We start from the raw sequence: 13,213 nt of genomic DNA, 5'->3' as shown, positions 1-13,213 counted from the left end.
CATGGTGCACGGTCCCTGCAAGCCACAGAGAGTTTGGGGTGGACAGCTCAGTTAAGACAGGAGAATCTGACCCTCACTGAAATCCCAGGCTTGGGGTTGATCCCAAGAGAAAGGATCAAGTGAGACAGGCAGTCAAGCAGCATAGCCAGGCAGCTCCCAGCCAGGTGCTTAGAGACCAAGAACTCTCAGCTGCTAGGAGACTTGGCTGCAGGGGAGAGAGGAGGGCGGGGGGGGGGGGGGGGGGGCGGGGCGGCAAGGTTTTTGCAGAGGGCTTCGGCAAGCAGTGCAGGCTAAGGCCAGCAACTGAGACCCCCAATAGCCAGGCTTCAGACCTCTTATTGTGACCCGATTTGCATTTGAGGGAGGGTCAGGAAATGCTCTTCAAGTTCATTTCACTGGGGCAGAATCCTGCCTCTGGGGCCTGGGCAGTGGTGCACCTAGTTGAACACACACATTACTGTGTGTGAAGACCCAGGTTCGAACCTCTGCTCCCCACCTGCAGGGGGAAAGCTACATGAGCAGTGAAGCAGGGTCTATCTTTCTCTCTCCTTCCCTAGCTTCCCCTTCCCCTCATTTTTTTTTGCCCCCAGGGTTATCGCTGGGGCTCGGTACCTGCACTATGAATCCACTGCATCTGTGTCCTTTGTTTTTCTTCCAATTTTTTGAATAGGACAGAGAGAAATTGAGAGAGGAGAGGAAGACAGAAAGGAGGAAAGAAAGACACCTTCAGACTTCCTCTTCACTGCTTGTAAAGCGACCCCCCCTGCAGATGGGGAGCTGGGGGCTCAAACCAGGATCCTTGTATTTCATACTATGTGTGCTTAAAGCCATGCACTACCACCTGGCCCCCTAATTTCTGGATGTCTTATCAAATAAAATAGATTAAAAAGAAAAGGAAAAATGGCTGACAGGAGCAGTGGGTTTGTAGTGCCAGCACTGAGCCCCAGCGATAATCCAGTAACCCTCGTGGCAATTAAAAAAATAATAATAACAATGAAAAAAGAATCTGGCTCCAGCACCTAGGAGCTGTGCAGCTTCCCCATGCCTCAGTCTCCTCACGGGACAAAGGGAGTGATCGTGCAGTTGATGAGGATTAGCAGAGTGTGGGCAGATGGTGGTACAGGGGGCTGAACACACATGTTATCATGCTCAAGGGCTCGAGTTCGAGCCCCAGGTCCCCACCTGCAGGGGGGAAGATTCATGAGTGCAGAAGAAGTGTTGCAGGTGGTAAGTATGTGTCTCTCTCCCTTTTCACTATTTCTGTCTCTAAAAGAAAGAAAACATGGCACATAACCCCAGGACCACTGCTGACGCCCGTAAAGCAAAGAAACAGATCATTATAAATAAAAGGTCCTTTCAGCCCCACATGGTGCTTGAATCACTGCCGAATACAAGGTGGGCGGGCACCCAGAAACCCTTAGTTTAGCTGCCATCACCTCACACCATCACGGCCCTCCACCAAACACGTAGGACCCCCCCTCTGCTATTTCACCCCCAAATGAAGCCAAGAGTCCAGGGGTTGGATGCTGGGTGCACAAGCCCATCAGGACAGCCCTAGGATGGGGACCTCTAGGCTCTGTCTCCAGTTCCTCACTGGCCCACTTAGAGAGCCCGGCAAGGCCCCTTCCTCCCTACAGTTAGTTGGTGCCGTGGGGAAGACAACACAAGCACGGCGGGTTCTGAGAGAGGCTGGAGGGAGAGCTGGGCATGGCAGCACCCAGTAGAGAGGACGTGTCACCATGCGCAAGGACCCAGGTTCAAGTCCCTGGTGCCCACCTGCAAGGGAGGGGGTTCATGAGCAATGGAAGTGTCTATTTCTCTCTCCCCTTCTCCGTTTCTCTGTCTCTATGCAAGAAAGGTGGGGAGGGATGGCTTCTGGGAATGGTGGATTTATGGTTCAGGCACTGAGCCTCAGAGATAACACTGGTGGCAATTTTAAGAGAGGGGAGGGAGGGAGAGAGGGAGAGAGGGAGGAAGGGAGAGAGAGAGAGAGAGAGAGAGAGAGGAGACAGTTAGCATTATTGTGGCCCCTGCTATCATTCAGTGGATCACCTACCAGGAATTCTGCATGCAGATGAAGCCTGCCCAACAGTGAGATACCATTTCACCCCTGTGAGAATGTCACACATCAGAAAAGGCAGCAGCAACAAATGCTGGAGAGGGTGTGGGGACACAGGAACCCTCCTGCACTGCTGGTGGGAATGTTAATTGGTCCAACCTCTGTGGAGAACAGTCTGGAGACTCTCAGAAGGTTAGAAATGGACCTGCCCTATGACCCTGCAATTCCTCTCCTGGGGATAGATCCTAAGGAACCCAACACATCCATCCAAAAAGATCCGTGTACACATATGTTCTTAGCAGCACAATTTGTAATAGCCAAAACCTGGAAGCAACCCAGGTGTCCAACAACAGATGAGTGGCTGAGCAAGTTGTGGTCTAGATACACAATGAAATACTACTCAGCTGTAAAAAATGATGACCACCATTTTCAGCCCATCTTGGATGGAGCTTGAAGAAGTCACATTAAGTGAGATAAGTCAGGAACAGAAGGATGAATATGGAATGATCTCACTCTCAGGCAGTTGAAAAACAAGATCAGAAGAGAAAACACTAAGAATTTGAAATGGAGGTGGTGTATTGCACCAAAGTAAAAGACTCTGGGGTGGGTTGCAGGGAGGGTCCAGGTCCTGGAATGTGATGGCGGAGGACCTCGTGGGGGTTGAATTGTTATGCGGAAAACCCCGAGATGTTATGTATGTACAAACTATTGAATTTACTGTTGAGTGTAAAACATTAATCCCTCAATAAAAAAAAATTTTTTTAAAGATTTCAATCAAAAAAAAAAAAGTAAGTGCTTTTAAAAAGAGAAAAAAGAAGCCTAGTCCTTAGCACCCGATGTCACTCCAGGCCAGAGGCAGCTCCGTGGAGGCTGAGCTAGTCACCATTTGATGCTGTGTGTTCACTGACAGAGTCCCCATCAGGTGAGGCACAGAGAGGCAGGCACACAAGACCTTGGTAGCGTCTCATAGAGGAAGATTTGACTGGCATAGATTTGGGGACTGGGCAGGAGAGTCTCGAGTGACAGTCTCGGCCAGGTGTCGACTCTGAGCCCCAGATGGAAAAAGGCTGGGTGTGGAAACAGCCAGAATAGTCAGTTCTCTCATCAAGAAGCAGCAGGTCTGTGTTCCCTGTCGTTGACACTGGGGTCTGCGGATGGTTTGACAAGCAGAGCACAGCGTGGCCTACTGTGCCCATCCCCCTGCTGAAGTCCAGAAATCTATAAAGGCTGCCCTATTGGAAGACTCAGCTATGACTGAGCTGCACGATCACAATAATTCTCTCAAATGGCACCTTGCCCCACCTACAGGGGGGAGGCTTCACAAGCGGTCAGGCAGGGCTGCAGGAGTCTCTGTCTGTCTCCCTCCCTGTCTCTACTTGCCTTCTCAATTTCTCTCCGTCTCTATCCAATAAATAAATAAGTAACTATTACCAACAAATGATTCTTCCCATTTCAGAAAGATAGGTTTTCTTTCTGGGTGTCTCTGGGTGTTGGCACCCACTGAGCTGACAGAACCAACAAGTAGAGTGTGAACAGTCTCTAACAGATGCATAGCCATCAAGAAACAGAGCTGGGAGGCTTTTTTAATAGGACCAGGGGTCATGGGACTGAACAAACCTTATTTTTTAAAAGTCTGATTTGCAAGTGACCTTTAAGGGCTAGAACTAGAGAGAGGAGTTTATTTCCACAAATCCCCCCCAGTAGACACCAAGTGGGTTTTCAAATAAGAAACCAGAAGTTCAAGATTATTGGAGGTTTATTCTACCCCCCTCTGAATTCTAGTCCATGGCTCTCACAGGGACCATCTCAAAGGATATTAAATTGCCTATTTCCAGGTACAAGGAGCCTACGAATGCAGCCTGCGTCTGCAGGGCCCTAGCATAGAGTGCTGTCTCCCCAAGTCACCAGAGGGAGGGACAGGCAAGAGCACAGGTTCTGGGAGACCTTATTTCATTTTTTAAAATCAGTTTCCCCTCTGGTTCAAGGAGCACCGTGGGGTGAACGTGAATGTGGGTGGGACCCCAGACACTGGACTTTTCCTGCCTTTGCTTAGCTGGACAGGAGCCTGGACTGTCTTCATGTTGGGTAAGACCACCAGACAGCCCCACCTGGTCCTGAGCATCTAGGGTTTGACACCCTTGGCAGAGGCTGGGAGCTTCCTTCCCTAACCATAACCATGAGGCTGAACCAGGGGCTTCCAGCAGAACCACCCAATGATCCACACAGCCAGGACGCTGAGTTGAGAGGAGCCATGCCAGGAGGATGGGCAAGGCTTCATGCACCCACGCCCGGCCACTTTAGGAGACAAAAGAGAAGCCACACAAGAGATTGGTTTATTTTTATAAGACTTCCTTTGGTGCCATCTGGCAGTTCATCTGGTAAAATGCACACATTACCATGCCAAGGGATCCAGGTTCAAGCCCCTGGGCGTCTCCTGCAAATGGGAACATTCACAAGAGGTGAAGCTGGGCTGCAGACACTTCCTGTTCCCTCTGTCTCTAACCTATCAAGTCCCAGTGATAAACCCTGGCAGAAAAAAATAAAACGAAATGAAAGATTGGTTTCACATAGTTCTTATGAGATAGAGAAAGAGTCTCACATGAGAGAGGAGCAAAAACACTACTCTGGACTGAGCCAGCCATCTTAGGCACATGAGGACTTTGCTCTAGCACTGAGCTGTTTCCTACAGCACTTGAAGCTTTAACCACACAACCAGGAGTGTGTGCGTGGTCACACACAAGTTAGAGGAGGCCAAGTCTGCTCTCGCCCAGAGCGAGTGAGAGTGCCAAGACTCCACTGGTGAGCTGCCTAGCATTTTCCTCATGCAGACAAGCTCTCCAAGTGTCAAACCCCTGGATCTTGGATGCCGCAAAGCCTGTGACACTGGAGACATTTCTAGCTCATGTCCTCACTCCCCCAGCCACCTACAAATCCCCTTGATGTCAAAACCATTCCTGAAGGTTACACAGGTTCCTGGGCTGAACATGGGCCTCAGATAAAATTGATAAAGTTTACAGTTAACAAAAGCTAAATAATTTCCCCATGTTTGAGAGCTACTCTCTGCCCTGATCCAGCTTTCTAGTCCTTTTTCCAACTATGACACCATTTCCACAGACAGTAACTTGGGTCCACCTGCATGTTAGCTGTGGAGCACAGACAAAAACTAGTCAAGTCATGGGCCCCCTGGAATATACCTAAAATAGACCTACTAGCTTTTTCCAAAATGAGGTCCCAAATCTCACCTGCTCTATTCTCACCTTTAGGATCCTGATCATTAAACAATTTGTTCTGCTTCATATCTTAATGCTTTTCAGCCACCAAGTTGCAGATGCTGCCATGATGCCAACCTGACTTCCCTGAGCAGACAACCTCACCAGTGTGTCCTAGAACCCCATCTGCCCAGAGTCCTGCCTCACTAGGGAAAGACAGAAACAGGCTGGCATGTGGATCCACCTGTCAATGCCCATATGCAGCAGAGAAGCAGTTACAGAAGTCCGACCTTCCACCTTCTGCTCCCCATAATGATCCTGGGTGAATGGTCTCACAGAGGGATAAAGAATAAGGAAGTTTCCAATGGAGGGGATGGGATACAGAACTCCAGTGGTGGGATTATGTGGAATTGTACCCCTGTTATCCTACAGTCTTGTCAATATTTTTATTTTATTTAAAATAAATAAATAACTCTTTCCAAAATAAAACATTCCTGAGAGAGAGGGATAAGTCAGAAAGTTGGGGTGTGGTGCCCGTTTTCATACCAAGACTTCTGTCAGTACAGATAAATACCCCCCAGGAGCCAGGACTCTCCCATGAAGGTCCGTGGTGATTTTAGAAGTCACTGGAACTTTCTCGGCTCTCCAGGAGGGTTGGCAGAGGGAATGAAGTACTGGCATTCCAAAGCACTGGGTGTCTACTCAGGGGCAAACATACAGACCAGTGAACAGAGAGGGACCCAGGAGGGACAACATGAAGGGACCACATTCAATGTGTGTATAAAGGGTGAGTTGTCCAATCCATGGGGTGCAGCTGAACAGCTATCTGCTTATTTGTTTCACCATCATCATCACCACTATTGGTAGAGACAAAGAAATTCAGAGGGGAGGGGGCGATAAAGATAGAAAGAGACAGAGAGGCACCTGCAGCCCTGCTCTACCATTCCTGAAGCTTCCCCCTGCAGGTGGGAACCAGGGACTTGAACCCAGGTCTTCAAACACCGTAATGTGCACGCTCAACCAGGTGTGCCACCGCCTGGATCATACTCGTTTCAGTTGGCTCAGTACCAGGGCACAGAATCCAAAATGTTACGTGGAGCAGCCTCCCTCCTCCAGTTTTTCAGTGCAAACTTGGAGAGAAGAGAGACGTGGAAAAGCAATGTTTCACTATGGAGACCCAGCCCTGCGCCCCCTTGGCGCTGGCCATGGTGCTGTCTATGGCGCTGGCCATGGTGCTGTCTACAGAGCTGTCTACAGCGCTGTCAATGGTGCCAACCATTGTGCGTCTATGGCGCTGTCCATGGTGCTGACCATGGTGCTGTCTATAGCGCTGGCCATGGTGCTGTCTACAGCGCTGTCCATGGTTCTGACTATGGCGGTGTCCATGCTTCCGACCGTGGTGCTGTCCGTGGTGCTGACCATGGCGCTGTCCATGGCACTGTCCATGGCGCTGTCACGCAGGGCCAGCAATTAAACTCATCTTCGTGCCTGGAAAGTGTGCATTCTATTCCTAAGCAACCTCTGGGTCCCTGAAATTGGCCTCTCAAAGAGGAAAATAAAATGCATATTTACTATATCCATATCTGTGATATCCCTCACCCTACAGGCAGAATAAGTCCCTGTGGCATTAGAGACTGGGGGTCCGAAGATACCGCTGAGCTGTGCTTACTAGCTCTGTGACAGGGCAGAAGGAAAAGATTCCCGGACAAGGCATTAAAAAAACAAAAAAGCTTCTTGATGGGCCAAATCAACACATGTGACAGCATCAATATTTTAAGATCTTTTTTTTTGGCAAAAGATACCATAAACAAAGTTGTTTTTTTTTTTTAATGAGATAAAATAGGAGAAGATCTATTAGTGAACAGTGATAGTTTTGCTTTCCATGGATTTCCTGCAAGTATCATGTATCATAAAATATTGGGGTGGAGTGGCTATAACGTGCAAGGACCCGGTTCCAGCCCCCACTCCCCACCTGCAGGGAGGAAGCTTCATGAGCAGTGAAGCAAAGCTACAAGTGTCTCTCTGTCTCTCTCCTCTATCTTTCCTGCCCCTCTCAATTTCTTTCTGTCTCTGTCAAATAAATAAATAATTTTTAAAAATAGATTTAGGGGGCCAGGTGGCAGTACACCCAGTCAAGCAACCATCTCACCACGCGCAAGGACCAGAGAGCCAGCCCCCACGCCCCACCTGCGGGGGAAGCTTCACAGGCAGGAAAGTAGGTTCATAGGTGTCTACCTCTTTATCTCCCCCTCCCCTTTCAGTCTCTCTCTTTCCTGTCAAATAAAACAGAAATGGAGACCTGGCCAACAGGACTGCTGGATTTGTTGTGTCAGCACCAGCACTACGCCAGGTGGCAATAAAAATACCACGAAATAAACAAAGACATGGGGTAGCAAGAGAGAGCAAACAGTCACATAACCTTGACTGCAGCAAATATTCGGTCATGACGACTGTTTTCCTAACTAGTCATTGTTACTATCTTTCTGTAGCTAGTTTATAAAATACACTGATTCACAGGCACATTTAGGAAAAGCCCAGTTAACATGTATACACATAAATCTGCACATACAGACAGCTCTCTGTTGTTGTCATTTAATTCTGTACCAGAGCACTGCTTAGTTCTGGCTTATGGTGATGTGGAAGATTGAACCTGGGACGTCGGAGCCTCAGGCGTGAGAGTCTGCGTAAACATGAAGCTCTCCCCCATTATACATAGGTATTCTGGATTTTCCAAACATATATGATCATATAAGCTCGACATACACATTATATATATATATATATATATATATTCACATATTTACACATACATATCTGAGAAAAGACTGGTATCAAGAATATACTAAGAACCCCAACCAATCAATTTAAAATAGTAACATGAAAGAAATAAGCAAAGGTAGAGTGTACACACATGTGCAAGAAGCCAGGTTCAAATCCCCACTCCCCACCTGGAGAAGGGGGAAGCTTCACAAAAGGTGAAGCAGGGCTGCAGATGCCTCTCTCTCCTTCTCTTTCCATCTCAGGTTCTATCAGAAGAAACAAAGAGAGAGAGAGAGAGGAGAGAGAGGAGAGAGGGAAAGAGAGGGAGAGAGAGAGGAGAGAGAGGAGAGAGAGAGGAGGAGAGAGAGGAGAGAGAGAAGGAAAGAGAGGGGGAAAGAGAGGGAGAGAGAGAGGAGAGGAGAGGGAGAGAGAGGAGAGAGAGAGGAGAGAGGAGAGAGGAGAGAGAGAGAGAGGAAAGAGAGAGAGGAGAAAGAGAGGAGAGAGAGAGAGGGAGAGAGAGAGGAAAGAAAGAGAAGGGGAAATTGACTACTAGGAGTAGGGGAGCCATTGTGCAGGCACTAAGCTCCATACTAGTGGTAAAAGAAAAGGGGAAGGAAAAGGAAGGAAGGAAGGAAGGAAGGAAGGAAGGAAGGAAGGAAGGAAGGGAGGGAGGGAGGAAGGGAATTAAATTTAAGAACTGAGCAAATAATGTGAACAAAGGATCTATAGAAAAGGAAACGCCATGGTCAGCACACAAATGAGAAGTTTCTCAACAATTCTAGTAATCAAAATATTTTTTTAAATTCACTCTGACCAAACAGTTCACCTAGATAGCGTGTCTACTCTGATGTAGATGAGCCCAAGGTTAGAGTCTGACCCCCACCACCCTGAAGGAAGCTTCAGTGCCTCTCCCTCTCCCTCTCTCTTCCTCCTCCCTCTCTCCCTCTCCCTCTCTTCTCCCCTCCCCCTCTCCCTCTCCCTTTTCCCCTCTCCCTTTCCCCCTCCCTCCCTCCCTCTCTCTCTCCTATTTCTCTTTCCTATCTCTGAAACAAAGTTGTCTCCAAAATATGTGAAGATTCAATAACAACAAAAACCCCTCACATCTAAGTGACAGAAATAAATAAACAAACAAGTAAAACAAATGCTGAGCCGGACAGACACCGTCCTGAAGTGGCAGCAGCCACCGCACAGAGCCGGCAGCGGGTGTTCAGTCTGAGAGGGTGTGTTCCCTGAGACCTGCGAGTCCACCCCAGTCCGCAGCCTACTAAGGCGTCCACACCCCTGTACAGAGAGGCCTGCAGAATGTCCACACTCACTGCAATGTTTGCAAAAGCGAACCACTGTCAACGATCTAAAGAGCCACCAACACCAGCGCAGATAACTAGAACACACGTGTCTATGAATATATGTGAATAAACTAGGACTGAATGTGTCAACACCAAGTCAAGCAATTTGCAGAAAACTATGGAAACCACTTCCATAAATACCACGCAGAGCTTAAGGATGAGCCGAATGTGGGAATTCCTTACTAGGATACACGGCTACTTTTAAAAATAGGTGCTTTGGGGGTGGGGGGAGGGTTCGGGTCCTGGATCATGATGGCAGAGGAGGACCTGGTGGGGGTTGAATTGTTATGCGGAAAACTGGGAGATGGTATGCATGTACAAGCTACTGTATTTTACTGTACACCATTAGTCTCCCAATAAAATCAAATTTAAAATAGGTGCTTTGGGCAAAGGGCTAGGGTGTGTGTGTGTGTGTGTGTGTGTGTGTGTGTGTGTGTGTGAGTGTGTGTGTGTGTGCATGTGTGTGTGTGTGTGTGAATGTGAGTGTGTGTGTGAGTGTGTGTGAGAGTGTGTGTATGCGTGTGTGCATGATTTCATATGACATGGAACCTCTCATACCCTCAATCTGTCTAGAAGCTGCCTCCCTCTCCCTGCCTCCGCTTCCATGCCCACCCCTCACCGCTCAGGAAACTGTTGCCAGGGCATCTCTCAATGGGAGTGAACCCTGGAGCAGGTCAGACCCCAGTGGATACCTACCTATCCAGAGACCCTGGGACCCAGGATTAATCTTTTTCCTTCTTTTTTGCCATCATTGGGGCTCAGTGCCTACACAATGAGTCCACCACTCCTAGTGGCTATTTTTTCCCTTCCTTCCTTTTATTATTTGATAGAACAGAGAGAAACTGAGTGGGAGGAGGAGACAGAGAAGGAGAGAGAGACAGAGAGACACCTGTGGCCCTGCTTCACCATTTATGAAGCTTTTCCCCTGTGGGGGGGAGAGAGGTTTGAACCCGGGTCCTTGCACAGAGCCGTGTGTGCACTCAAGCAGGTGCGCCGCCACCTGACCCCCAGATTAACCATCTCACGGCAGGCTGGCAGCTTGGCCAGGCCCAGCACGAGGGCTCAGCTGTTCACATCCAGAATGAGCTTGTTTCCTGCATGTTCTAGTGAGACAGTGCAGGTCATTACGAAATGCCAACCATGTCTGTGATCAGGGAAAATAATGAGAAGCAATATTAGTTCCCATGGGCCATATGCCAGGCCTCCTTCCAGGCGCGTCCCTGGCTGGCCCTCAAAGCATCCTAAGTGGTCTTTGACACTTGTTTCTGCTTTTGTTTTTCATTTGCTCTAAGATGCTCCCCAGTGGTGAACCGGCTGCCTCCGTGGCCTCTACCTGCTGTTGCCTCCGAGCCATTCTTTGATCCCAGCTGCAGGGCCGCTGGGGCAGAGGCAGAGGGCAGGCTCCCCGGGCCATGTCCCCCACAGCGCCCTGTCACCTGAGGCCCCTCTCCCGGCCCACACAGCCATGGGCGTCAAGTCCTCCAGGTGGTTGTGAGGACTGAGAATGGAGGGTCCCACTCCAAAGGGCTCCAGTAACCCAGGGTGAACCTGAGACGTCTCTGGGGCGCAGGTGCTCCTGGGCTGGGGGCCACAGGAGAAGCACCAGCCTAGAGGAAGACGCCTGGGCCTCCCCCTTCAGCACTGAACGGGGGGGGGGGGTGCAGTGAATAAAACACTGGACTCTTAAGACACCTGGGTTCAAGCCCCCTGGCTCCCACCTGCAGGGAGAAAGATTCAAGAGCAAGCATTGGTGGGGAGAGAGATGAGGAGAGATGAGGAGAGGAGAGGCGAGGAGAGGAGAGGGGAGGGGAGGGGAGGGGAGGGGAAGGGAGGGGAGGGGAGGATAAGGGATAAGAGGGGAGAGGGAGGGAGTCGGGTGGTGGCGCAGCGGGTTAAGCGCGCACGTTGCGCAAAGCACAAGGACCGGCATAAGGATCCCGGTTCGAGCCCCCGGCTCCCCACCTGCAGGGGAGTTGCTTCACAGGCGGTGAAGTGGGTCTGCAGGTGTCTGTCTTTCTCTCCCCTCTCTGTCTTCCCCTCCTCTCTCCATTTCTCTCTGTCCTATCCAACAACAAAGCAACGTCAACAATGGCAATAACAACCGCAACGAAGCTGCAACAACTAGGGCAACAAAAGGGGAAAAATGGCCTCCAGGAGCGGTGGATTCATGGTGCAGGCACCGAGCCCAGCAACAACCCTGGAGGAGGAAAAAAAAAAAAAAAAAGAGGGAAGAGGGAAGAGGGAAGAGGGAGGAGGGAGCAGAAGGGAAGGAAAGGAGCTAAAGAAGGAAAGAAAAGGAAGAAAGAAAGAGGACGGAAGGGAGGGAGGAAGGGAGGGAAGCAGGTAAAACAGCCGCTTGTATGATGTGCTGCTTTGCCGTATGTGCGACCCGGGCTCCAGAGCACTGTGCTCTGTGGTCTCTCTCTCGCTCGCTCGCTCGCTCGCTCTCCCTGCCACCGTGTCTCTAAGAGAGCAGCAGAGAATGAGAGAGGAGAGGAAGAAGGAAGGGAAGGAAGAATAGAAGAGAGAAGGAAAAGAAAAAGGAAAACAGTCCTTTTGCCCCTGGTTCCTCCCACCCCTGACACCCCTTCCCTCCTGCTAAATGCAGAGACAGCGAAGGCCGAGACTCCGGCAGGCAGGAGACTGGGTGCTACTGCGGGAGGGAGGGGCCTCTCAGAGACTCCCAGGAGTCCTCCTGCTGCTGGCAGCTTCCTCTTCCTGGCACGTGGGGAAAGCCAGTGTTTCCTGTCACCATCCAGGCAGAGAGCCTCACCCCCCATGCCACTCCCCCAGGGGAGCCCCGGCCCTCTGCCTGGGAGCCTGGGAGCCACTCTCCTCTGGAGAGGAGGCCGGCATCACGAGACGCTCTTTTACCCCAAATCTCATCTTTTTAGCAAAGGGGCCAGGAGTCTCCGACCCAGACACTCTGCGTCCTGGGCAGGGCAGCCTTAGCCTTCTGACAGGAACTGGCCCCACCCCTGTCGGCTGGCAGCAGGGGGGGTCTGTTATGAGCCTGATACTTTATCTCTGACACTGGGAGAAATATTGCTGCCATAAAGCTGGTGACCTTAGTGAAAGCTAAACGACTTGGGGAAAAGCTAATAAAGTGACGGGCCAGGAAAGCAATTGGCTATGAATAACTAAGCAGCACGCCACAGCTGCCCCGGGCGCTCACACACACACACAGGCACATGGGCACGCACAGGCTCACGCACACACGCACAGGCACACGGGGCACACACAGGCTCACGCACAGGCACACGGGGCACACACAGGCTCACGCAAACACGCACAGGAACACGGGGCACACACAGGCTCACGTACACACACAGGCACACGGGGCACACACAGGCTCACGCACACATGCACAGGCACATGGGCACACACAGGCTCACGCACACATGCACAGGCACACACATACCACACTGAAAGAAGAAGCTTTGGTGCTGTGGGGGCGACCTCTCTCTCTCTCTCCCTCTTTCTCTCCCTCTCTCTCCCCCTCTCTCTCTGACTCTGTCACTATCAGAAAGAAATAAAGAGAAAGAAAGAAAGAAAGAAAGAAAGAAAGAAAGAAAGAAAGAAAGAAAGGAAGGAAGGAAGGGAGAAGAAAAGGGAAGGAGAGGAGAGGAGAGGAGAGTAAAGAAAAGAGAGACCCCAGAGCCCTGCCCACTAGTGAAAAACAGAAACAGGCTGGGGGTCTGGATCCACCTGCCAACACCCATGACCAGCAGAGAAGCCAGAATTACAGAAGCCAGAACTCCCACCTTCTGCTCCCCAAAAATAGTTTTGATACACACTCCCAGTGGGGGGAAAAATAATAAGGGAACATGACCAGAGGG

General features: G+C 50.3%; 1 protein-coding gene across 1 annotated transcript in view; it reads right to left on the bottom strand.

Moving 5' to 3' along the window:
- The window catches only part of LOC103120731 (neurexin-3), a 369,214-nt gene extending 362,667 nt beyond the window's left edge, over positions 1 to 6,547 (bottom strand). Inside the window, exon 1 of the mRNA XM_060180906.1 lies at positions 6,451 to 6,547. Within this exon, the coding sequence (XP_060036889.1) occupies positions 6,451 to 6,547 (97 nt within the window). The remainder of the gene's footprint in view (positions 1 to 6,450) is intronic.
- Positions 6,548 to 13,213: the final 6,666 nt, after the last annotated feature.

This window comes from Erinaceus europaeus, chromosome 22 (assembly GCF_950295315.1).
Source record: "Erinaceus europaeus chromosome 22, mEriEur2.1, whole genome shotgun sequence".
NCBI lineage: Eukaryota > Metazoa > Chordata > Mammalia > Eulipotyphla > Erinaceidae > Erinaceus > Erinaceus europaeus.
The sequence above is the reverse complement of the archived record's forward strand: the minus strand, read 5'-3'. Positions and strand labels throughout refer to the sequence as shown.